We start from the raw sequence: 27,220 nt of genomic DNA, 5'->3' as shown, positions 1-27,220 counted from the left end.
TTTTTAAAAGACAGTGAAAAGGAAAGCCACGCATTGGGAGAAGATTATTCTAAAACATGTAACCAGTAAAGAATGTGTATTCAGAATATGAAAAAATTAGTTAGAAAAAGGCAGATAGTTATATTTCTAAGGGTTAAAAAACTTGAAAAGAGTATTCTCTCAAAAAAGGGTATACCTAAATGGCCACTACGTTGATCAAAATAGATAGTCATCAGAGAAATGCAAATTTAAACCACAATGAGATACCACTATGACATATGCCAGATTGGCTAAAGTGAAAACCAAAGAAAGAATCCACAAGAATATGAAATATTAGCAAGGGCAAAGGTGTGGAGCGCCTGGAACTTCCAAGTGCTATGGACTGAAGTGTAGTTTGGTATAAGCTGTTTGGAAAACTAACTAAATCTGAGTGTGTACATACTCTCGGACCCAGGAACTCCACTCTCAAGTATATATATCCAACATTATTGGAGCTATTGGAGTATTGAATTTCATCAAAAGACACACAAGAATGTTTATAATGATATTATCTATGAGATAAAAACTGGCTATAAGCCAAAAAGTCATCTAAAGAAGGATGGGTAAACCCACTGTGGCATAGTCAATGCAATGACACACCACACCAATGTCACACTACACCACAGTGGAGGTGAGCCAACCACACCCAGTACCATGGTTGAAGAGGAAACAGCCAGACACAAATGCGTTATGTCTTATTCCATTTAAATAAAGTAGCCAAAACCAGGCAAAACTAATTGAGCTATGGAGTTATGAGTTGCACACTGTTCTATACGTTTAAAAAATTGAGACATTTATTTTTTTAACTAAACAGGACCATGCTTAACTTAAAGAAATTGCTAATGGCACAGAACTTTTATTACATACATTGTATTTAGGGGCAGAAGAATAGCCTAGGCATCTGCAGTGCCCTGAAATCACTCTCCCATCCCAAATTAAATTAGAGACCCTGAGTCCTGGTTACCTGTTACATGACAGAATTATTGGTTTCTCAGTATATTCTATTCACACTAATGAGAGAAATGTAAGGGAATAAAGGGCCACCAACTTACAAGGCAAAATTCTTTGGCTCTTATTTATTCTCAATAGATTTGCAAATATACATTTGCTAGAAAATATTTCAAGTCAAGCTTTCTACAAGTTCTATTTTTAAAAAGTGAAGAGGAGACAGCAGCTCTATTTAGCACGATCTGTTGGGGAGCAGTCATTTCTCACCCACCCTTGTACCCAGAGAGCAATAACTCAAACATCTAAATAAAAAGAATTCTGATTTATCACAAGAGCTTCTGCTAATGTACAATAAAATTCAAGGTAAAATCGAAACAGTTCTTTCCAAAGTTTAAATTGCTCTTATGAGAGGCATATACTTCACTATCTCAGAAGGAGCATTTCAACTTTGAGAAGAAACCTATCTAGGTATCTCAGAAAAGCTAAGAATTTAAAGAACGTCGAGGGAACTTGGGGGAGATTCTTAACTGGATTTGATGTTGCACTTGAGTACACGTGCATACTTTACCATAGCTAAAGCCAGCTGTGGCTGGCAAACAGCTGCCCATCAGTCCAACTGGGTAGCGAAGACGGGTCATGAGACCTGGGGAGGAAGAGGAATCGGCATTTCACGCCTAGTCACTAATATAAAAGAAAAAGAAAACAAATATACTAGAAGACAGTGACTTTCTTCCAGTACATTACGCAGAAAAGTATTCTATATCAGTCTATTTGCTTATATTCTCCATTTTCATTGAATAGCATTTGTTCATTGGACACACATTTTAAAATCCAAGAGAATTTAAACATGAAGTAAAGACCTCACAAAATGTTAGCAGCCAGAGATGATACATCGTTATCATTCTGGTCAACATCTTTGCAAAAACCTCTATATTTGTATTAGAAAGCACAGACACACCCAATATGTTTCACAGAAAAGTAATTGTTTTGCTATAAGCTTTTTACACTAAATATGTCATTAATACATGTAATAACTATAAATAGAGCTTAAAGTTATTTCTAAAATCTCACTATTGTAAAATGTGCTGTACATGTTTTTGAACATACATTTTTATGTATGTCTCAAATTATTGTCTTAGAATAAATTCCTAAAATGTGATTTTTTTGATCAAAGCATGTATAAAAAATTGTACTAATTCATTCAACCACCAGCAGTCTTTAAGTGACCCATTTCCTTAGCCTACTTTTTGAGATTTTTTTTTCTCTAAATATCGTGGTAGAGTAAATGAGGCCTCTTCTGATTGGGTACACATGTAGTATTCTGTACCATCAACTTCATTTAGTTCAACAAGCATTAATTATTTATTTCTTCAACCAATGTTTATTTGGGGCCTGTTCTGTGCCAAGTATTTTTTTAAATGTTTTTATTTATTTTTGAGAGAGAGAGAAAGACAGCGTGAGCAGGGGAGGGGCAGAGAGAGAGGGACACACAGAATTCGAAGACAGGCTCCAGGCTCTGAGCTAGCTGTCAACCCAGAGCCTGACGCCAGGCTAGAACCCACGAATCATGAGATCATGATCTGAGCCGAAGTTGGACGCTTAACCAAATGAGCCACCCAAGAGCCCCAGTACCAAGTATTAACTAGTTGGTGAAAGACTTCAGTGAGTAAGACAGTGATGTTCTCTGCTCCCATGGAGCTTGCATTTTAGAGGAGGAGGAGAAAATAATCAAGCGTGTGCACACACAAGAAAAAGCAGAAGATGAGGAGTATAAGCACCTGTCGGGGCCGCCAAGTTTTCTGTCTGCCTCAGGCAAGGATTATCACTCCGTTGAGTGAGCCAGTAAACAAGATTTGCATCTGGAGGCTGGAGATTGCCATTTCCTGGTCAAAATAACTTTGGCGACTGTCTTGCTGAGCTAGACATGAGTGGCCAAGGCACACAAAAGATCAAAACCGTATTCGGTGTTAGTTCTCCATCCCCCAAGATTGCTGAGGCAAAGTCGGGGCGCTTCTTTGATATGCATTCGACTCTGTAGCCGGCCTAGGTCAGCTTGCCTTGTTTTCCCCCCTGAAGACTATATAAAGAACAGTTCTTTGAATAAACGCTCTCTTTCGCCTGATCGGAGAACCGTGAGTTCTGTCTTTACTCTTTGCGTCTCCCTCTCCTGCCCGCTTTTTCTCTCCCTCCCTCAGGAAAAGGACCCGCGACGATTCTCCGCCCTGCCGGTCGGGGCTGACGAAACAGGTACCGCCAATCGCTGGGACGAGCGGCCCAGCCTCCGGGTTAAGACAATTGGCGCCTCAACGCGGGGCTCAGTAAAGTAACGCCCTGAGCACGGGTTAAGACACAAGCAGAGTACATAAAACAGAACTTCTATGGAGCAGGTGCTCAGGGAAGGCCCTTCTGACAAGATGACAGCTATGCTGACATTAATTGACAAGGAAGCATCTTACAAAGATTAGGAGGAAGAACAGTCCAGGCAAATGGAACAGCATGTACAAAGGCTGAAAGACAGACACGAACTTGGCCAGCATAAGAACAGGAAGAAGTAGCACTAAGTGCCTATTGTGTGCACGACACTCTTCTAAGTAGATCTCAAAGACAGATGGTAGCTAGATTTACTGCAGTGATCACTTTGTTATTTATATAAATGTTGAGTCATTATGTTATACAATTGAATATAATATTGTATGGCCACCACACTTCAATAAAACAAGTTTTCTAATAACTGAGAAGAGAAAAAGGAGGAGAAGGAGGAGGAGGAGGAGATGGAGAAGGAAGTGGAGGAGGAGGAGGAGGCGAGAAGAGGGCGAAAGAGCTATCTATTAAGGAGAAGGCAAGCATCTCTTGAGACCCCTATGTTTACAGCCCCTATAGTGGACCGAATGATGACACCATCATCTGTGACAGACAACAGGAAGAGGAGCGGGTTTGGAGGGAAAGCAGTGATTGAGATGAAGAGATCCACTTCATCGCTGAAGTTCTGAGCCTGTGGGCTTTTAAGTACCTGGGACTACTAGGCAGAAGAATTCTGCAAGGGGACATGTCTAGGGTGAGAAGAGAAGTGATCAGGGACAGATTCCTGCAGACACCAATGTTTAGAGAAGAGTAGAAGTAAGACTCGTTGGGAAGGTCTGAGCTCAAGACCAAGAAAGGGTGGGGTCAAAGTGTCCGGGAAGCAGAGAGTTTCAGGGGGTGACACTGCAAAACAGAGCAGAGAGGGCTTGAAAACATGAGAACTAAAAAGCATCACCCTGCAGGTCACTATGGGACCACTGGTAAAACAGGGTGATGGAAGCAGAACCAGATCGCAGATGTTTAAAAAGCAAATGGAGGGGCACCTGGAGGGCTCAGTCTGTTGAGTGTCCAACTTTTGATTTTGGCTCAACCCCACGTCAGACTCCATGCTGGGTGTGGAGCCTGCTTGAAATTCTCTCTCTGCCCTCTGCCCCTCTGCTCCTCACACTCTTGCACACACTCTCTCTCTCTCTCCTCCAAAAAAAAAAAAAAAGCAAATGGAAATGAGCAAGTGGAGACAGTAGATGTGGACACGTTTTTCCAAAAAGCATCACTTGGAAGAGCAATGTCTAAAAGAAGAAGAAGAAAGGACCAAGGGAGGGGTTTGGGTTTTTTGCCTTTTGAATAATAAAGTCTTAAGCATGTTTCCAGGCTAATGAGAGAGGTTCAGAGGAAATGGAAGAGATGCGGGGGAGAAAGGAAGGCAGCATGGTGGTTGGTCCCAGCAGGAGAGGAAGGGAGGGAACCGGGGCACAGGCTCTGCCCGACCACTCCTGGAGAGAATGAGGTGTGGAGGGCAAGCCTGAGGGAGCTCCTGTCTGCTGCCTTCAGTTCTCTTAATGAGGCGACAGCTCCGAGTTTGCTGATGGCAAATAGTGGATAATACTGGAAAAGGAGGATGACTTGAGGAGAATGGTGGAAGTTTGAAGAGAGAGCTGGAAAGGATCGTGATTCTGAGACCTAGCTGAAGCTAGAGCCCTCATCAAGCTGGGCCTCCATAACACGTGATCCAAATAAGGAACATAACAAGAAATTTCTTTAAGACCCCAACACGTCCCTCTAATTTCAAAGTTCTCGTTTGCTAAACATTTTTATTCTGTGATTTACTACCAGCGGTTTAATGGTAGTCTATCTCTCTGACAGAAGCCTCTCACACTCTTTGCGCTGTCCTTACTTCTGGGAAAGAGATGGATTGTCATGAACTAAATTGACCGAAGTCAACATGTAGACAGGATAGTCAGGGGCTGATTCACAGCCTTTTCTGAACTTGGGCCCTCCACAGCACCCTCCCATGGTATGGCTCGTCTCTTTCTGGAGGATGCACCAGTCATTTAGTGCAGGCTGTGAAGCCAGGGGCTTAAAAGGCTCCAATTGTGTCAAAGCTTTTTTGAGTTCAGATCTCAGCACAATTATTAACTATGTGATCTTGAGTACAATTCATTCCTCCGTTTCTCACCTGTAAGATCAAGATACTAACAGAGCCTATTTCATAAGATTGTTCTGAAGACTAAATAACTACACATGAAAGCACTCAGAACGGGGTCTTGAGCACTCAGAAATGAGGTCGTCAGTAAACATCAGCTGTTTCTGGGTCACCATACTTTTCCCTTTATCATCCTTCTTTTCTTGTTTTCTTATATCCTTTTTACTTTCTTTTCTCTCTAAGAAACCACAGCCACAGTTTTAAGTTTTGCTTTTCTTGCTGTTTTGTTTGATCTTTTAAAAATGATCTGTATGGTATGTTATACATTATAAGTATAATAACATTAATTGACAAGGAACCATCTTACAAAGATTAGGAGGAAGAACATTCCAGGCAGATGGAACAGCATGTGCAAAGGCTGGAAGGCAGAAACCAACTTTCTGTACATTCAATTTATGTACATTCAATTCTGTACATCCAAACAACAATGCGAAACCCTAAAGCAATCCATAAGGAGAAAATAAAAGCTTCCCGTACCCTCAGTGTCATTCCCCAGAGATAAACATTAAGTTTGTAGTCTGTTATAATCTTGTTAGTGTAAAAATTATTACATAAAATTTAACAGAATTTTTCTATGCACACAATATGATTAAAATTTGTTTAAAAAAGTGGGACTACATTCTCATATGCTGCTTTGCACTTTTTTCTTTACTAAACAACTTATCACTAACATCTTTTCATGTCAGCACATCCTGATCTACCTTAGTATTTTTTTTAACCTTACCACCATAACCACTCTGTTTCTCAAATTTTTTCTTTGAAGGGAATGGAAAGAGGAGTGTCAAAAAAAAAAAACTCAGAACCAATCTATTTATTCTAAGGGTTTCCATCTCTAAACACAAATATGTCTTCCCTGGCCCCACTCAGACTCGCTGCTACTTTTTCCTCTAACCAAACTTCCAGTGACCATCTGGAATATCCATGAGGACTCATCCCAAAAGTGGATAAAAATTTCCTTGGGTTTATTCTTGATATTTAGAACTAGTGTAATGAGGGGCGCCTGGGTGGCTCAGTTGGTTAAGCGGCTGACTTCAGCTCAGGCCATGATCTCAGGGTTCGTGGGTTTAAGCCCCACATCAGGTTCTGTGCTGACAGCTCAGAGCCTGGAGCCTGCTTCTGATTCTGTGTCTCCCTCTGTCTCTGCCCCTCCCCTGACTCACACTCTGTGTCTCTCCCTCTCAAAATAAATAAACGTTAAAAAAAATTTCTAGATCTAGTGTAATGGAAAAGTGGCCACTTTCCAAAAGGGATGTTTTTTTGTGGGTGGCAGGTTAACACAACTTTTCATGAAAGAAATCTTAGAAAGTACGTATGACAAGAAGTCAAAACAATATGAAAAGTTACTGTGGGTTCCAAATTCTATAATGTTGAAGTAAGAAGATTACTCTATAAGTTCAAAGTGGTCCAATACAAGTTGGGTGAGGGCTGAAGGCCAGAGCTGTGATTTTAATTGTGGTGGAACTTTCTAGAATCCTGTATCTTCCCAGAGATGATAAGTTTGCAAAAATAGCAACTACCACAAACGCCACCTGGGGAAGGGGGTTCAATGAGGCTTCGGCTTTATTTAAGCCAAGTTGTAACTGAAAGGCTGCATCCTATATAATTTTTTCTGTTCTCCAAATAAGAAAGAACAGAGAGTGAGAAATTTAAGGGTAATTTTCTATGCAACTGAAGTAGAGAGCAAACTTGTGGGTGCGAAGAAAAGGAAGCATGATTATTTGGGATATTTGAAATTCTATTACATTTAGCCCTATGTAAATTTCAGGAACAAATGCATTGATAATTAAATTGCTTTTTGCTTCTCTGCCATCTTTGATTTTTCTATCCTGGCGAAAATGTAAAAAAATCAACTTACCTCTTGTCCCCTGACCTCAGAAACAAAGAAGCATCAATGAGGAGAATTGTTCAGAACACAGGATGTATTTCAGGCTCTTACAGGGATATTTTATTCGCTCCTGTTAAGTATGTGAGACCAAGGTGCATCGCCTGACTCTCCCAGCCTGTGGCTCTGACTTACCTGCTGCATTGTGTTGATGATACCAGATCAACTCGGGGATTGATTGGAAGAGGTGTCTTTCAGCCACGTACCACTGTCCTGAGTCATTCTTTTTAATCTGATAATGTTTGATGGTAGCCTCTATATTTCTACAATCAATAAAACGTGAATCAGTAAACAAGCAAAAGATCACTTTGGAACTAAGTCGGTTCCTTAAGCAACAGGATCCTACCTCTAAAACTGTTACCTACTAATGCTATACACTGTGGCATGGGTTGGATTCAATAGGGGTCTCATTACCCCTGGATAAATTCCTTAGCTATCTTATTGGGGCTTTAGATTCGAACATAACTTCAGCCAAAGTTGTTTAGTTGACAACTCCAGTGTCCAAAAAAGCAGAGCCCACTAGGGACACTTATAACTATTTGCTGAATATCAAGTATCAGTTCAACGAATGAATAAATGCACTGCAAGGGGTATAAGGATATAGGAAACAAAGAAAGGAGGAAAGCCAATAGAGGGTGTATTGAGCAGGTTTGCTATGAGCTACTCGGGCTCTGGGAAGCTATGAGAGACTGTGGAACACATCTGAGCACTGTCCCACTAAAGTGTAAAGCCACTGAGGGGCTAACCTTCTATTCCTCATTGATAGAGCGTCATTCCTAGGATGCTAACTCTCAGGCACTTCCAATCTACCCATGGGGATCACGAGTTCCCACAGCCAGAGAACATCTTCAGGCAGAAAGACCCAGGAAGCTTGCTGAGTACAGGGGAAGTTTCTAGAGGTAAACGCCAAGGTAAACCCACGGATAGGAGAAAAGCATCACCAATGTCTGCTGCAACTAAGCCAGCTTCCTCAGGGTTGAGAAAAGGAGGTAGGAGAAGGCACATGACTCATCCAATGTCACACACACAGCTTGTTAGGGATGCAAGTTGAATATGATTAGCTGTGCTAACTTCCAGGCCGGCAATCTTCTGTGCTAAGATTTCACTTTCTCCATGTGACAGTGTCTCCGGAAGACAGACTCTCTGTCCCAAGGACTGTTATCTCTGAAGTGAACAAAACCACAATGGCATACCTTCCAGCTCCAGGGCGCCTGGGTGGCTCAGTTGGTTAAGCATCTGACTCTTGGTTTTGGCTCAGGTCATGATCTCAGAGTTCATGAGTTTGAGCCCCACTTCAGGCTCTGTGCTGATAGCATGGAGCCTTCTTGGAATTCTCTCTCTCTCCCTCTCTCTCTGCCTCTGCCCTCCACATACATGTGCATGTACTCTCCCCCTCTCTCTCAAAATAAATAAACATTTAAAAAATCGCAATTGCTTACCTTCTGGCTTTTATAAACACAGAAATTGTGTAGGATCCCAAATGTCTCGAATCTCTGACAATAAATGCACCTTCTTTAGACTGCAAAACAAGACATTGTGAGTGCAAATTTTTTCCTCATTAGGGAGAAAGACAAATGTACATCTCAGGAACAAAATCCGAACCATACTGACTTACTCTAAGTGGATGAGATTGTTTTCACAAATGTATGCAATCTTATCTCCCTTATGCATTAAGAAGTCACACCTATAACATAATTTATATTGCATATAAATATGGAAAAGTCACACCTATATAATTGCGACACGAATTTGTAATGTATGAGTATTTTTACAACTTCATTCCTGATTTTTCTAAGAAAAATTCTGCATTTGACAACCGCGTTCCCCACCATTCAGGGGTTTTTTGTTATATTGGTCAAGATAATAGATACAAATAGCTGATGAATAGGAAGCACTCGAAGACAGATAGACAGCTTGTGTTTTGGAAGAAAAGGAACAACACTGCAGGTGGGGGAGGGGAGGAGGGAGAAAGACATCTACAAAAGCAGGGAATGGGAAAAGTGAGCAGAATCCATGGTAGGGATGGAAAGAGAATAAGCTTTGAGGGAGGCTGTAGAGTTCAGGGGAGGCATTTTAGTTGCTGCCAGCGGATGGAAGAGATGAGAAGAGAGTTGGGCAGAAGAGAAGAATATCGTAAGTTTGACGTTAAGTTACGAATTGGGTTCCCACTGACAGCCATCCTCTGGGAAACTCCAATACAACTGTACATTGGTTTCAAGTGATTTGAATGTTGTACTGTTTGGTTTGGGCTGTTTGTTTGATATCATAAAAAGTTTTCACCTTTACTGAGTGTTACACTTGCAGAGAGGGAAAGCCTCTCAGAAGCCTGCAAAAGCTGTGAAAGTTTACACTTGGGAAGTGTCAAGAAATTGTTTGAGACCTGCCCAAAACAAACGCCATAGTGTGACCCTCAGGGTGATACAATACATCAAGCAGAGTCTTCTCTTCCTTCTATATGCTTACCAGGGAACAAGCCTCATTTTCTGGTCAAATTTTTAAACCCAAAACTCTCAGGGTACCTGGGTGGCTCAGTCAGTTAAGTGTCTGACTTCAGCTCAAGTCATGATCTCATGATTCATGAGTTTGAGCTCCACGTCAGGCTGTGTTGCTAGCGCAGAACTTGGAGTCTGCTTCAGATTCTGTGTCTCCTTCTCTCTTTGTCCCCCTGCCTACTCCCACTAACACTCTATCACTCTCTCTTTCAAGAATAAATAAGCATCTAAAAACTTTTTAAATAATAAAAATCTAGCTTTTATTGAATTCCTACCATGTTCAAGGATTGTGTAAAAGACTAAGATAAAAAGCAATGTCGTATGTACAGTATATATATGCATATATAACATGCATGTAACAAAGTTGTATATGTAGTGACCTCCTCTTCACAGTGGAAAGAGAACAAAAAGCAGCCATGACAACAAAGCAATAAAGGTAGAATTTAATAACAAGCTTCAAAGGAGAAAGCTACTACTAGTAAAGTTCTCTTTGATATTACTCAAGGAAACTCAAATAAAAATGAACACATCTAGAAAATAATAAGGAAATACCACATATCGGAACCTCTGCTATTCAATCCAAACACTATTCAGTGTAATTATTTATATCAATAAATAAAGGAAATAAAAAAATAAATGTATCCACCTCAAGACTTTAGGATAAGAACCAAGTAAAGTAAAAGAAAGAAATGAAGAAAGACAAGAGCAGAAAAGGATAAATTATAAAGGCAAAAGTATAATTAGAAACAGTAACCAAATTCAAAATCTGGTTATACGGGGAAAAACAATGAAATTTATGAATTGCTAACCAACACAACCAATAAATAATGGGGAAAATCTATCAAAAATAAGCCACAAGGATCTAGAAAAAAAATGAAAGAAGCATCTGTTTTTTAAATTTTTTAATGTTTATTTATTTTTGAGAAAGACAGAGAGACAGAGTGAAAGTTGGGGAAAGACAAGGAAGGAGACACAGAATCTGTGCTGTCTGCACAGAGCCCGACACAGGGCTTGAACTCACAAACTATGAGACCATAACCTGAGCTGAAGTCAGATGCTTAACCAACTGAGCCACCCAGGTGACCCGAAAAAACCATCTTGACTCTACACATTTGAACGTGAATGAAATGAATCATTAACTAGCAAAAGATAAAATTAATCAAAATTGATTCCAGACTATCTAGAAATGTTAATGGACCTTTGAACGGGAAAATGCAAATTAAAAACACTACAGTGACATACTCTAATGTTGCACAATCCCAAAGTGTGTGAAAAGAAGACTTCTCAATTTTTATATAAAGTGGGTTTACTATCAACACCAAAAACACAGCAAAGGATCTGGACAAAAGGGAAAATTACGAACAAGTGTCACTCGTGTCCACACAAAGATCCTAGCCAAATACTAACATACTGAGTCCAATAGCACAGGGGAAGAATAAGATTCCATGACCCAGAGGGATTACATACAGCAATGCAAGAGCACTTCAGTTTTAGGGATTTTACTCACATAATTCATCCTATTATTAGATCTGAGGAGAAAAATCCCATGAACAGCATCATAGACGTTGAAAGGGCATTTGAAAAATTTCAATAACTAGTATCAGCTTTCTTTAAATTCTCAGTAAAATAATAATATATATGTACTTTCTCAACAAAATAGCCCTTATTTACATTAGTCCCAAGTCTGGCATTAAGCTTTCTTCCAAAAATCATTCCAAATAAAATCAGGAAAAAGAAATGCCCACTGTCAGCACTGGTATATAATGCTGTTCTGAGATATAATTAAATGAGAGGCAAAACCAGAACCAAACCAAATTAAAAATAAATAAATACAATACGACATTAAATTTTAAAAGAGGGAGGGCACCTGCTTGGCTCACTGGTTGAGCGCCTGTCTCTTGATTTCAGTTCAGGTCATGATCCCCAGGTCATGGGATCAAGCCTCATATCAGGCTCCACACTGAGCGTGTAGCCTGCTTAAGCTCGTCTCTCTCTCTCTCTCTCTCTCTCTCTCTCTTCCCCTCACTCCTGCTTGCTCACGCACACTCTCTCTCCCAAAAACAAAAATTGTTTTAATTAAAATAAATTGTAAAAGAGGATTTGAAATTATCACTGTTTGCTGTTGGTAAGATTCTCTACTTGAAAGGCAGGAGAACCAACTAAAAAACTACTACATAATTTTTTTTAATTCACCAAAGTCATCAGTTACAAAATTAATTCACAGAACTCAAGAGTTTTCAAAGGTTAAAAAGAAAGATACACCAATTTACAGTTGCAACAAAAAGAAATACCTTAAACTTAAAAATAAATTTGCTAGAGCTATATGAAGAAAAAATTTAAATGCTCCTAACAAATACAAAGATGTTTCCTCCTCTCATTAGGTTTTCAATCCATCCAAGATTTATTGTTGCTTGAAGTAGGGACCTAATTTTAATTTTTTCTAGATGAATAATTAATATAGGGGTCCCAGAACAAATTGGTCCCCAAACCACACTGATTTGTAACACCCAAACAATTTTCCCTAAATTACTCTGTAAATTTAATGCATCAGTAGGAAGCCTTTTTAAAGTAGGCAAAGTAATTATGAAGTTCATTTGTATAAAATGTATCTTCAGAATATTTCTGACAAAGAATAGTGAGGAAGGTGAGCCACACCAAGGAGAGCCTCAGTATCTAAAACAGATAAAGGCTTCCCATAAATAGACAAGTGGATCAATGAAAGCAAGTAGTAAGTTCAGACGTAGCGCAACATAGGAGTTGTGTTTAGGATGAGAGTGGCATCTCAGTCAATCCAGAAAAGGTAAACACTTGCTAACCATCTAGAAAAACAACAAAATCGGATCCATACCTCACTCTATGTCAGGAATAATTACAAATGAATCAAACATGCATACTTTAAAAATAAAACCACTAAGGTAATCTAGGAATATGGGAAATTTTTTTTTTTTATAAAAGCTTGGAGGGGGTAAGATGATTCTAACCTGACACAAATCCTAAAGCTTTACAAAAATTTATCTGATAAATCCAAACACATAAAATTCAAGTACTATTCATGGCAAAAGATAGTATTACAACTGAAAAGCTGGGAAAAGTATTGCCATATATCATAAAGAGCTAATTTCCTTAATATAACGACAGAGGTCCTACAAATTGTGAGCATTTAAAAAAAAAAAAACAACCGAAAATTTTGCAAAGGATATGAACAGACAGCTTCCAGAAATGAAGAGACAAATAGGTAAACTTTCATATATAATAATGATGCAATACAGAGATGCATTATTAGGAAACTCACTCTAGCAATATAAATGTGGTAGGGTCCCCTCCCTAAGGAAAAAAAAACAAACCAAAAACGTCAAGGCAACCTGGCTATATGCCTATGTGACAACATCCCTCATGACCTTGTAACCTGAGACCACTTAAGGAGACTACATGTTTTTGTGTTACCATAAATGGGAGACAAAGAAGTAAAAATATATATTTAAAAAAACTATGCCACAGGGTTTTCGGGGCTCAGTTCTTTGGGTACGAATCCAATTGAGCAGTGCCAGCAAAAATAAGCTAGCTTCCTGGAAAGAAAAGTCTCAGTGTCATGACTGTCTGAGCAAGAATCCTGCAACATATATATTTTTTAACTGCCTCGTGACCAGGGCACCTGGGTGGCTCAATCAAGCATCTGGCTCTCAGTTTTGTGACTTTGAGCTCCATGTTAGGCCATGTGCTAATGGGGCAGAGCCTGCTTGGGATTCTCTCTCTTCCTCTATTTCTGCCTCTTCCCTGCCCACACCATTTGTCTCTCTCAAAATAAATAAGTAAACTTAAAAAAAAATTTTAATGCCTCATGACCCTTAGTATTTAATCCAGGTACTTAAAAAAAATAGAAAATATGTAAATTACAAAAATCTTTTAAGATACATGGAAAAATATGTATATATTTTCTTTTTTCTTAATGTTTATATATTTTTGAGAGAGAGACAGAGTGTGAGTGGGGGAGGGACAGAGAGAAAGAGGGAGACACAGAATCTGAAGCAGACTCCAGGCTCTGAGCTCTTAGCACAGAGCCCAGTGCGGGGCTCGAACTCATGAACTGCAAGATCGTGATCCGAGCGGAAGTCGGATGCTCAACCGACTAGGCTACCCAGGTGCTCGTATATTTTCAAATATCCACACACATAACAGACATAACACACATGCACACACATTTTATATTAAGACCTAAGTATGAAAATCAAATCTTTAAAGCATTTAAAAGAAAATATAAACTTCCTTTATTTCTTTAGGAGACAGAAAAATTTCTTATACTAAAAAAGGAAAAAAGGGGAGAGAGATCATAAAAATTAAAAAATTTTACATTAACATATTTTAAAATGTAAAATAAGAAAAGAACATGAAAAAAGTTTTAAACCAGAAATTAAAAGAATATAGTGGAAACATAAAAGACTGGTTTTCAGAATATACTTTTAAAATATATATTAATCAGTTAAAAAAGCAAACAACACTGTCATATGTGTTATATGTCATATAGAAAAATGAGCAATGGATATTAGCAGTCATATAACAGCAGAGAAAGTCCAACTGGCCAGCACACACATGAAAAAATCATTCAACTGTACTCTTTATCAAGAAAATGCACATTTAAAATATATATATACAAGAGGCGCCTGGGTGGCTCAGTCAGTTAAGTGTCCAACTTCAGCTCAGGTCATGATCACACAGCTTGTGAGTTCGAGCCCCACATTGGGCTCTGTGCTGAGAGCTCAGAGCCTGGAGCCTGCTTCAGGTGTCTCTCTCTCTCTCTCTCTCTCTCTCTCTCTCTCTCTCTCTCTCTCTCTCTCTTTCTCTCAAAAATAAACATTAAAAAAATAAAGTATATATGCAATTTCTCAGAGAATTGGAAAAAAGTATGAAGTTGCCAACTATTGGCAAGAATGTAGGGGGCCAGTTTTCTTATTCATTGTAAGAGTAATAACTTAGAACAAGAGCTTTGAATCATGATTTCAAAATATCTTGTATTGTTACATCCGCACATAGACTCTGACCAGATCATTTCTGGGTATAGCAAGAGAAGCCTTTGCCCTTGGGTACAAGATGACCTACACAAGAAGTTCTTAACCATGCTGTTCCTAATACTAAGAAGTTAGAAACAATTTGAATGTTTATTAATACATTTTGGAAGATTCATAATGAAATAGTATATAGCATTTAAAGGAATGTGTTTGATCTTTATGTACCTATGTGAAAAAACCTGAAATACAATGTTTCATTAAAAATCGGAGTGCCTGGGTGGCTCAGTCAGTTAAGCGTCCAACTTCAGCTCAGGTCATTATCTCACAGTTTGTGAGTTCAAGCCCCCATTCGGGCTCTGTGCTGACAGCTCAGAGCCTGGAGCCTGCTTCAGATTCTGTGTCTCCCTCTCTCTCTCTCTGCCCCTCCCCTGCTCATGCTCTGTCTCTGTCTCTCAAAAATAAATAAACTTTTTTTTAATTTTAAAAAATCAATATACATATGATCTCCCTATGTCAATGTTAAAACACATAACATAACACTATGGGTTGTTTGTGCACCTAGACATGATAAAAATATAAGTCCATGGACACAATGGGGACACGCCCTTCTATTGTCGTTGCCTCTGGTGCGTGGGCGGGGATGAAACAGATGAGGGAAGGGATAGGTTTCAGTTGTATCTGCAGTGTTTTATTTTGTTAAAGAATGTTGTGGCCAAATGTTGCTATTTGTGATATGTGGGTTGGGGGGCGGGGGGCTGTGCAATTCGCTGTTCTAGTCTTTGTAGGGAGGTAAGACCCTGGCTCTGCTGTGACTTCCTCTCAGCTGCAGAAGCTCTCAGCCTGACCCGGCACAGCCCCTGTGATCTTGTGGCCACGTCACCTGCGACTAACTTGCTTCCTATGGACCTGCTTGAGACCCTGGCTGCCCCGGTTCCGCCTACTACATCCCTTCATGGAAGTCCACCTGCCATCACCTGCCAGATGAGCCCTGCACTTGCTGCCACACCCCATTCCCTCCCAGCCACAGAGGCCACGCCTGGCCTCCAACCTCCAACCACCGGCTGAGACTCGGTCTGTGTCCCTCAAACTCTGTCTATCCCCCTCCTAGTAACTAGACCTTCGCTGTGTCCCGAGCCATTCCTGGCATAGACTTCGCAGTTACAGAACTGATTCTTTCTCATTCATGTTTCTAGATTCCCTCAATATCCAACAGCGGTACAAAATGACACAGACACCGCTTCCCTAGTTTCTAGGTTTGACTCTACATTTGCCCACAGTTCATACTTACCGTCCGTTGGAAACGCTATGCACTTTTGTTTTGACCTAAAAGAGCAGTTTTGATCTGAGTTTGATATTTTGGCCCTCCCCCGCACTCTTCCTTTTGTTCCCAAAGAACAAAGAAAGTGCAGCACTGCGTATTTTTCTGTTTGTGTTTTTAAGAAGATTTAACTAAGCTCATAAAGACAGAGTGTCTCTTTTACTGCCTGAGACACAGAAGCATATATGTACAGTTCAAATACAGACTCATCTAGCACACTGCACGTGGGAGGGAATGAGCAGTGTCAGTATGGTGGAGTTGGAAATCATTTCAGGAAGAAAACATTTCTGAAATGACAGTGAAAGTCCATGAAAAACATGATCTGATACAAGTACATGTGCTTTACAATGTATCAGAAAATGTGCAGTAGAGATAAAGTTGTAATAATAATTTAGAGCTGTAAAGAACAGAAAGAAAAACTTTCTATTTGGGTCACGTCTTCACAATGCACATCTCTCAGGAATTCTGAAGATATTCACAAGTTATTCATGAATAGACTGAGTTACCTCTTGTCTCAAAATGCGTTCTGCCTGATTTCTGGTAATGTGTCTATGATACCACCTGTAAAAGCAATAAAAATACTTTAAAAATGTTATATTCCATTTTTTTATTACTGAAAAACAATCCCTTTATTTCATTCATTACTAAAAACTTTACTCCAAGGGCTCCTGGGTGGCTCAGTTGGTTAAGCAGCCGACTTCAACTCAGGTCATGATCTCACAGTTCGTGGGTTCGAGCCCCGTGTCGGGTTCTGTGCTGACAGCTCAGAGCCTGGAGCCTGCTTCGGATTCTGTGTCTCCCTCTCTTTCTGCCCCTCCCCCACTCATGCTCGGTTTCTCTCTGTCTCAATAATAAATAAAAACATTAAAAAATATTTACAAAAGCATAAAAAAATAATAAAAACTTTACTCCAGAACTAATTTTAGAGAGTTGAGTGTTTTTTAATTCCAATAAACAACAACATGCTATTATGTATCATTGATTTAGGGTAATAAAGTACAATTAATTGTAAGCCAAAATCTAATTTATTCTTTCGTATCTTAATTCCACTTTCTGACACACACACACACACACACACATAGTGTATGATTTTGAGTGATTTAATCTCCTGAAAATTTCCATGAAAGGTATGTGGTTAAGAAGGCATCATCTTCAAAAAACATTTACTGAGCTTTGATAGACAAACTAAAAAATACCCATTTCTTTCCTTGTTCTCAGGAATTTCCTATTTGCATGCTTATATATGTGCTGTGTTACCTTTCCCAGATTAAAACTCACTCTGACCCAACTGACCCCCCCCAACTATGTTAGCTTGCAGTGAAGTTAGTGGTTTAATAACGTAAATGGAACCACCAAGTATCCTCTTCCACACTCTCTCTTGTCCTCCCCTCATACTAAGGTCCGGCCACACTGGGGTTCTCACCCTCCTCAAGTCCACCACGCCCCTTTCTGCCTCCTGTGCTGCTGTTTCCTCTGTATGAGACACTATCACTAAATGTATAAGAACTACTCACAGGAAACATAATTAAGTAAGAGTGTAATTGAAACCTATAGTTTGATATGACAAGACCTAGTCGGTAAGCAAATGTTGTGAAGGAAAGAGAGAGGAAAGGGTAGAACAAATGAGAGAGGGAAAAAAATGGAATAGCTTTTATTTCAAAATAAGATTTTAAAAAAGGAGTTAATGTGATATTACCAGAAATGCTATTTTTGTGGACACGGAAGGAAGAATGCATACGTAACCGTATACTGAGTCACGGGGGAGTAGGCCAAATGGCGGCCACATGAAACTGCTGTCTGACTTTGAGGATGGAGCCCATCATAATATGGACTTCCCCTTATCCGCAGGAGTAAACAGCTGTCACTAAATCGGAGTGGTCAGGCATTAAACATACTAATGGTCTCAAGTTGAAAATGAACTTTAAAAAAGATGAAGCATAGAGAATAGGGGATAATTACAGGTGGTTGTAGACAAAGTAATTGGACTACTCATTACCAGTGGGAGCAAGAGTTAATTGTGATGTTAAACTGTGACTATCATTCAGTATTTTTTTAAAGTTGTTTTAATGTTTATTTTTGAGACAGGAGAGACAGAGCATGAGCAGGGGAGGGGCAGAGAGAGAGGGAGAGACAGAATCAGAAGCAGGCTCCAGGCTCTGAGCTGTCAGCACAGAGCCTGATGCGGGGCTTGAACTCACAAGCTGTGAGATCATGACCTGAGCTGAAGTTGGACGCTTAACCAACTGAGCCACCCAGGTGCCCCCATTCAGTACTTTTTAATGAATATTCATATTAGGGGAGGGAATTTCAGGATGAGTCTGAGACCTCTTTGTGTAGAAAGAAGAAATTCTCTCAAAATAAATGAGACAGAGTTAAAGACCCAGGGGATTAGTTTAAAGGCGTCCCCACTGGCTAATTTGTGAAATTTGGGTGCTAAAAGGAAAATAATGATTATCGCTCACTAAAATACATTGAGGCTATGAAAAGCCAAAACTGTATAATGATACTCAAAAAGAGAAAAGTTTATATAAATTGTTTTTTTCTAAATGTTTCTCACCTACTATCACATTGGTGTTAATTTTGTTGTTTCATACTTATTATAGTGATAAATATAAGTGAAAAATTAATTTTGCCTAAATATAAAATAAAAATTTATCCATGTGTGGATGTCATTAGAATGACTTCAAAGAGGGGCGCCTGGGTGGCTCAGTTGGTTAAGCATCTGACTTTGGCTCAGGTCATGATCTTGTGGTTCATGAGGTCAAGCCCCACATCAGGCTCTGTGCTGACAGCTCGGAGCCTAGAGCCTGCTTCAGACTCTGTCTCCCTCTCTCTCTGCCCCTCTCCCACTCATGCTCTCTCTCTCTCTCTCTCTCTCTCTCTCTCTCATAACAAAATAAAAATAAGCAAATTTTAATTAAAAAAAAAAGAATGACTTCAAAGTAGTTAACAGAAGAGACAGCTAGAAGTATGTGATAAATTTAAGTTCCTTTAAATTAATGCAGAATTTTATCAGTCAGGAAAGATAGTAGATGGATGTGACGTAGGAGAAGTGGGGGCATGGTATTTCAGAGTTTTATCTGGTTAGATCAGACAGTGAAAGAAGAGCTTTGTGGGGTTATTTTTATTTATTTATTTTTTTTGGTGAGTTTTTTTTTAAATAGGTAAGGCTGCAAATCTTGTATCTAGACAACACTGATTGTAAAACTCATACTGAATGCTGTGGACAGAAGGCTTGGGGTGGGGCTTTTAGCAACATACAAAAACCATCCAAAAATAAAGAAATAAAATCCATCCACTATGTCTTCCTATCGCTGAGTACAAACATCTTGTATACACGTAAGCCTCGGGTACCCCATTCCAATCTCTGAATCAACAAGAAACAGAATTGTGGTCTTGAGTTTTCAATCTAGAAACCCTATTAGACCTAAGAATGCAATCCTGCTTCTCTAAGTGATTTTTTAGCCCTGAGAAGATTAAATATTCAATATAAAGATAATGAGATAAATCAGAATTATACATCTGTAAAATTCAAGATAAGCAATATGTTTGATATTTAAAATATCTATAATTTTAAGGGGTGCTTGGGTGGCCCAGTCGGTTAAGGATCCAACTCTTGATTTCAGTTCAGGTCATGATCTCATGGTTCATGAGTTCAAGCCCCATGTTGTCGGCCTCCGCACCAATAGCCAGAGCCTGCCTGGGATTCTCTCTCTCCCTCTCTCTCTGCCTATACCCTGCTCACATGCAGACGCACACATGCACATGCACTCTCCCTCTCTCTCAAATAAATAAATATTAAAAATATTTAAAGTATCTATAATTTTAAAAGAATCTCACTGATTAGGTTTTTGCCCCTGGTTTTACATGCATAATTAATTTTAAACTTACAGTTTGACTTTTTAAATGATGTTTGTATTGTTAAGAGAACTTGGCTTACCAAATTTAAGTTTAATTTATTAAATATCCAGGGCCATATATGGACTTACAAAGGGCTATTAAAAATTGCACATTTGCCCTGTCAGGCATGTAAAATGTTTAAACAGAAAATTGAATTTATTCAGTCTACTAATGCAAGTGAAATGTTTCAGGAAATTTCATTAACTGAGCTTATAAAAGGGCTGATTGTTTGAGGACACTGTGTGTTGAGTTTGAATTAAGGTGATTGTTCTTATTGCTTTAGATCTGTAAATAGTATATCAAGATTTGCAAGTTAAATTTGAAGGCTTACTGAAAACCAGGTTTTCACATTGCAATGTTGATAATTTGGATATGAAGTTAAAACCAAAGCAACCATAAATATTTCAATGTATAAAGATTCCTGAGATGTCAAAAGCCCACACTAACATAAGCATTCCCTTCCCCCTCCACCCCTGAGGACTTCCTACAAGCTTCAGACCTCAAGTCACTTCCTTATAAGGTCTTCCCGATCCCACACGCTCATCTAAATTATATCCCCTTTACCACTGATTTCTCCCAGTGTCCTTACTGTTCCTTCCTAAGGCCACAATTTAAAATTTTATACTTATTTGTGAATCTGAGGTTGGTGAATGTCTATTTCCCCCATAAAGCTGTAAGGTCTGTGAATAGAGGGACTGCTTCTACGCTTTCCCTGTTTATCTCCAGGGCCTTGAATAGCTAACATCTGGTACATCAGAAGTGTACAATCATCAAGATTGAATAGGGTGAAGTGACTCAGGGCCTAAAAAATGATGAAATGTAGTACATCTATGATAGCAGACAACCTAAAATTCCCTTCCTGTTAGCTTCACAGTTTTAGAATGCACCAAATACTTACTATGTCCGCTATGAGACAGATATTATGGTTCCTAGTTTTCATACCATGTAGAAGTTTATAGACATTCAGTAACTTTGCCCAGAGGCCAAGCACTAGTCAGTGGATTTGAACCTAGATTTCTCCAATTTCTTTAATCCTTTTAAGATTTATTCATTTTTGAGAGATAGAGACCAAGCAGGGGAGGGGTAGATAGAGAGGGTGACACAGAATCTGAAGCAGGCTCCAGGCTCTGAGCTGTCAGCACAGAGCCTAGCCCAACACCAGGCTCTAACCCACAAACCATGAGATCATGACCTGAGCCATAGTTGGACACTCAACAGACTGAGCCACCCAGGGACCCCACAAATTTTTCTAATTTCAAAGCCCACACTACACTATTTCCAACTAAAGCAGTAATTTCTACACAATTATTAGAAAAGTGCTTGGCATTTAGTAAGTGGTTGATATATTTTAATGATTTATATTGATAATTATTATACCTATATTTTAATAAACCCCTTTAAAAAGAAACAGAAATAAAAATTAATTTTCTCACAATTGGAGTAATTAAAGAACATGACATTTAAAGACACATAAATCAAAGCCACGAAAATGAGATGACTATTCTAAGTTCAGAGTAGTTTAATTCAAATTACCCAATATCTACAGTGTAAATAAGTTGCAGACTCCAACTAAACTAAACTAAAGAACCAGCAAGCAACTTCGTCAATCATGAAAGGAGGGGAAGTCACATGGTTGATTAGTGAGTGTCCAATTCACTAACTACAGGGCACTGTGTTAGATACCTTCACAGATAACGCCTTTCATCTCCTGGAAGTTCTAAACTGGGTTTACGATATGGAAAGAAAATCTTCTTTTTCTAATTTTTCTTAACAGGACATTTTCAAACAGAACTTGCCCTGACCTGGCTTTCCTGGAGACACACTGTGCTGGGCAGCTCCCGCTAAGGGCAGCGGTGAAAGCAGGGGTAGGCGGGACTCATGATAAATCGTTGTGGGACTGTTCTCTTAGGACAGGGTGCTCAGCTACCTGAGGGCTTTGTCCTACCGAGTGGAGACTAGAATTTCCCAGTAGCACTAAATGACTCAGGTCAAGAGAGGGGACATGACAAGCTGAGTGAAGGATCTGTGATGGCAGTGAGGAGGGTGACTTGGGAGAGAGAATAGACGTAGCTAATAGGGAAGCCTGGTAAAGTCACGTGGATGAGTCATGTGTCCTGTAGTCATCCCTTTCTCCCCTCTAATGAAGTCTACATTAGTCACCAATGCTTTTAGACTTGGACTTGCTGTAGGGGAGAGATATGCTGAGTTTGGCCTCCAGGTGGGCTTAAATTAGTAGCAAGGCAGACACCTAGGGGCTGGGGCGTGGTCTGTCGTTCAATTTATATTTGCTGCCCGGTTCTCGGAGAAGCACCAGTCTCGAAGTCTCAACGCACATCACCTACCGTCACCTGCTGGAAGCATATGCTAATTACAAAGCGAGTATCTAGGTTGCCGGGAGGGAGGGCAGTCTGGCTAAAACTGCAAACCTGAATTTACAAAAGACCAACACTACCTCCAGCCCGTCACTCTCTTCCTGCAAATTACTTTCACAACCTCAGTTTCTGATCTGCAGAATGAGGGGCTAGAAAAGTGATTCCTAAAATCTCCATCTTCCAAATCTACCATTGTAACAAAAATAGATTTCTAAGCAGAACCCTAGGGAATATGCCAAAAGCTTTTCCCCAAATTACAGCATTAGCCTACTTCTCATCTTCAGCTATTTCTAAAACGTTTCCCAATACGAGCCAAAATGTAGTTATATGTCTCTACATTAGGTTCCGTTTACCATTCATTAAACAATTAACGTCATTTTGGAGATAATTATTTTTTCATTTAGGACTTATTAATAACAAGATGAGGGCTTGGTTTCCATGCTGTCACTTTTAAAACAAAGCAAAAAGGTGGTCAGACAAAACAAAACATGAAAGAAGTTTAAGAAAAATAAGTTTCTTAATCTACCATTAAAAGATCGGGGTGAAAGGACACAGGTCTGAACCAAACTGACTCCATGACAGGCTTTAAGTTTCCCCCAGAACCAGTAGGCCTGATTTCGGTTTCCCCAGAGGAATCAGACTTTCACACACACACACACACACACACACACACACACAAAAGGAAACTACCTCCATAATACCCAATCAGGGAGAGCCAGAAAACATATGTAACATTCCTGAGGTTGGGGGCCTAAGAGGCGGAATCATAGATAGTTGCTTAATATAAGTTAGCCAATCGCTCACCACTTGCCCTAGCCCCAACCCCAAACGTCATGATTGGGTCCCGCCAAATGTAACGGACACCCTAGAGATTCTGAGTGGTTAAGATTGTTACTAGGGGCTGTTGTATGATTATGATTGGATTACTGTGCCTATGTCATAATTTTCTGTAACCTCCCTTTTCCCAAACCCCATAAAAACCCTACTCAGCCTTTGTTTGGGGCTCTCAGCACAGATCCACTGGGTTGGTAAGGTCTGAGAGTCCAAGCTTAAGCCCGAATAAATGCCCTTTGCTTTTGCATACGTGACTGGGTCTCCCTGGTGGTCTCTGGATTTGGGGGATATTGCGATCTGGGCATAACAGGGGCACCTGGGTGGCTCAGTCGGTTAAGTGTCTGACCTCGGCTCAGGTCATGATCTCGAGGTTGCATCGGGCTCTGTGCTGACAGCTCAGAGCCTGGAGCCTGTCTCGTATTTTGTGTCTCCCTCTCTCTCTGCCCCTCCCCCCTCACACTCTGTCTCTCTCAAAAATGAATAAACATTTTAAAAAAAAAGTAAAAAAAAGATCAAAGATAAGCTCTCTCAAGCTACAAGCAGCCAGATATGTTCCTTTCTTTTCCTTTTCTAGACAAGAATCAGCACTGATACTTATAAGCCACCCAAATGTACCTGATTTTCATAGATTAACCATAGACTTACTCATATATTTCTAAATTGGTTGGTTTGTTTTCAGTCACATAGTTGCTTGGGATTAAGCCTTCATTCCTACAACAGAAGACAAAGCAACCATCAAAATGCTTGGCACTTTTGTGGCATTATGTGGCAGCAATCCTTTTAAAACCTCATGGATATACGAGGAGATCAAACTTGTTTTACTGATTAAATTTTTAAAAGAAAAAAAAAAGGATTTTCATTTCCACATTCAACCAAAATTTCTGTGATCAATACTAAGATTCTGACTTATAATATAAGTAGTTTCAGATATTTTATGAAACCAAAATTCTTCAAAGAGAAGAAGCGGTACTTACGTGATCACTGGGATGTCAGACCGACTCAATTTAAAACACAGCAATTACAAAGATATTAACTTAGTTCTTCTTAGTTGCTGCAGAATAGATAGAATGGATACTCCAGTTTAGCCATGTGCCTATTCCAGCAAAGCTGTACAGAAATGCATACACATGCCTTCTGTGCACAGGGAAAAGAATTTGTCTAAGATACCAAGCAGAGAAATTACACCGAGTACGTGTATCTCCCGGTAGGTACAGCAGATTGCCATTAAAGGAAAATATACCAATTTACACACCATCCGGGGGGTGTGGGTTTCTCTTTTCCTAGATCTTCACCAATAAAACTTGAAATTATAAAATTACAAAAAGATCTCCATGATATTACTGAGAAATACAAGCAAGGTGTAGAACCATGAATAAAGCAGGATAAGGAGTAAGGTTAACTAAGTCCGCAAACAGTAACATAATTCAATATGTGCATGAAAGGGCACTGGAAGTCATCTGGAAGGATGCCCGCTGAGTTAATAATGGTGCTTGGGTTTGGACGGGTGGCAAAGCAGGAATTTGGCATACTTTATCATGGCTGCATATTATAAAAAATGATATTCACTTTTTAAGTTTGACATTAAAAATTAGTTTGTTATTAAGTCTGAGTCATGCCAAAGTCCACTTGCTGGAGGGCCGGTGACACTGCCCTGAGCCTACCCATACCTTTTTTCCCGCTGAAAAGTTTCCATCACGTGTTGAGTCTAAACTAAAAACTGGCAAGAGAGCCAAATCATCAGGGAAATACAATTAAAGGAAGAGGTATATAATATAGCCGCTTCTACTACTTATATGCTTATGGTCTCCAAATCATGACAGAGAACAGAAGTCAAAGCCAGCATTCTCTCCCAGGCAGCCCAGATACCCCTCAGATTTGGGTACTCCAGACTCCAGTCAGGCATGAACCCCCACGTTCATGCAGCATAATGTACAATAGGCAAGATACCGAAATAACCTAAGTGTCCAATGGCAGAGGAATAGATAAAAGAAAGAACATTATTCAGTCAAAACAGAAGAAAATCTTGCTATTTGCAGCATGACGGACCTCAAGGGCATTGTGCTAAGGAAGAAGTCAGATGGAGAAAGGCAAATACTGTAAAGTCTCACTTAAATGTGGAATCTAAAAAAATTTTTTTAATTAAAAAAAAAAACAAGCTCATAGATACAGAGAACAGACCTGTGGTTGCCAGAGACAGGCAGTGGAGGGTGGGTAAAATAGATGAAGAGGGTCAAAAGATACAAAGTTTCAGTTAGAAGATAAGTAAGTCATGGGGATATATTAAACCACATAGTGACTATAGTTAATAATATTACATTGCATCTTTGAAAGTTGCTAAGAGAGTAAATCTTAAAAGTTCTCATCACAAGAAAAACATTTTTGTAACTACGCACCGTGACAGATGTTAACTATACATTTTGTGATCATCCCACAAATAAATGCCAAATTATTATGCTGCACACCTGAAAACAATATAATGTTATATGCTGATAATATCTTTTTTTTAAATATTTATTTATTTTTGAGAGACAGAGTGAGCAGAGGAGGGCAGAGGGAGAGGGAGACACGAAATCTGAAGCAGGCTCGAGGCTCTGAGCCGTCAGCACAGAGCCAGTGGTGGGGCTTGAATTCACAAACCATGAGATCATGATCTGAGCCGAAGTCGGCCGCTTAACCGACTAAGTCACCCAGGCGCCCTAATGATATCTTAATTTAAAAAAAAAGAAGAAGAAGAAGGAAGGAAGGAAGGAAGGAAGGAAGGAAGGAAGGAAGGAAGGAAGGAAGGAAGGAAGGAAAACTCGGAAACAGAAACTCAGAGAGGGTCAGTGACTTGCCAACGGACACACAAGAGTAAGTGACAGCGTCGGGATGTGAAGCCAGGTGTGTGCAGTGCTGTGACTCTGGCTGAAACCCCAGCGCTGTAATGGTTCTCATACAGATAAGAGGTGTGGGGACATGTTCTCCTTCATGCAGAAGGAAATAAACCTAAAGAAAAGGAGCCACAAAACAGTGTTTATGTTTCAGGAATCTTCAGAGAATAAAAGAACTTGATAAGGACCATGACACCACTCTCACCCCGAACGGTCGCTTGCCTTCCACCAGTGAGGATTGTACTTCTCCAGTATCACATACTCCTCTCCTCTCTTTAGCGCTAGATCGCACGGCTCTCTGGGCACAAAGTCATACAGTGCTTTGACTTGGATCCTCTCTTCAGTAACCTCAGAGGTCGGGAGGGGAGGCAGTGGCTTGCGTTTTGATGGTTGCATGTGGCCTCTGTTGGACTGAAAAAACCAAGGAGTGATTTGCTGTACTCTTGTTTTAGCAACGTGTGCTAAAAAAGATTAGAGATCCAATACTTCTGTGTGCTGTCCCAATTCGCCATCCGGTTGGACCAAAGCAAAAACCAGGGTGGTGTAAACATAGGAAATGACTAACAAACAACTCTTAAATCTAGCAACACACTCACCCTTACGGAAGTTTCCAAGATCATAAATTCTCTTGCTGGAACTGTGTTGGATGTCTCGCTTTCTTTCTTTCCTTTTTTAAAATTAGTGCTATGCTCAACATGGGGCTCGAATTCACAGCCCTGTGGTCGAGTCGCGTGCCCTATGGACTGAATCAGCCAGGCGCCCCTGCATATTGTTTAAGCTGCAATTCTTAAAATTTGAATTCCACCCCAATAGTTTCACTTTGTTTTATGGGTTTTCCTCTCTTGGAAAAAAGAAAAAGAAAAAGAAAAACAGCCTTTCCCTTTCACATGCTATAAGCTTGTGTTTGGATTTATCACACTTCTTAAGAACACTATTTTCCCCAACACTGAACTGAAAATTAATCCTGGGCTCACAAAGGGCAGTAGCCAGAACACATTTTCCTCCATTCACCATCCAGTTTCAAGTTTTGCCCAAACATAGCAGCGTAGGCTATTTTAACTGGTCTTTTTTACTTTTGC

At 39.7% G+C, this 27,220-nt stretch overlaps 1 protein-coding gene across 3 annotated transcripts in view; it reads right to left on the bottom strand.

The window, feature by feature from the left end:
* The window catches only part of TXK (TXK tyrosine kinase), a 70,353-nt gene that overhangs the window by 22,325 nt on the left and 20,808 nt on the right, over nucleotides 1-27,220 (bottom strand). For all 3 annotated transcript variants that reach the window (XM_029946118.1, XM_029946136.1, XM_029946128.1), the window contains 6 exons: nucleotides 26,347-26,552; nucleotides 23,917-23,982; nucleotides 16,672-16,726; nucleotides 8,792-8,871; nucleotides 7,488-7,615; nucleotides 1,535-1,609 (listed from right to left, as the gene is read on the bottom strand). In XM_029946118.1, the coding sequence (XP_029801978.1) occupies nucleotides 1,535-1,609; nucleotides 7,488-7,615; nucleotides 8,792-8,871; nucleotides 16,672-16,726; nucleotides 23,917-23,982; nucleotides 26,347-26,552 (610 nt within the window). The remainder of the gene's footprint in view (nucleotides 1-1,534; nucleotides 1,610-7,487; nucleotides 7,616-8,791; nucleotides 8,872-16,671; nucleotides 16,727-23,916; nucleotides 23,983-26,346; nucleotides 26,553-27,220) is intronic.

Source organism: Suricata suricatta, chromosome 1 (genome assembly GCF_006229205.1).
Source record: "Suricata suricatta isolate VVHF042 chromosome 1, meerkat_22Aug2017_6uvM2_HiC, whole genome shotgun sequence".
In the NCBI taxonomy this organism is placed as follows: Eukaryota; Metazoa; Chordata; class Mammalia; order Carnivora; family Herpestidae; genus Suricata; species Suricata suricatta.
Note: the sequence above shows the minus strand (reverse complement) of the source record. Positions and strands in the feature narration are given on the sequence as shown.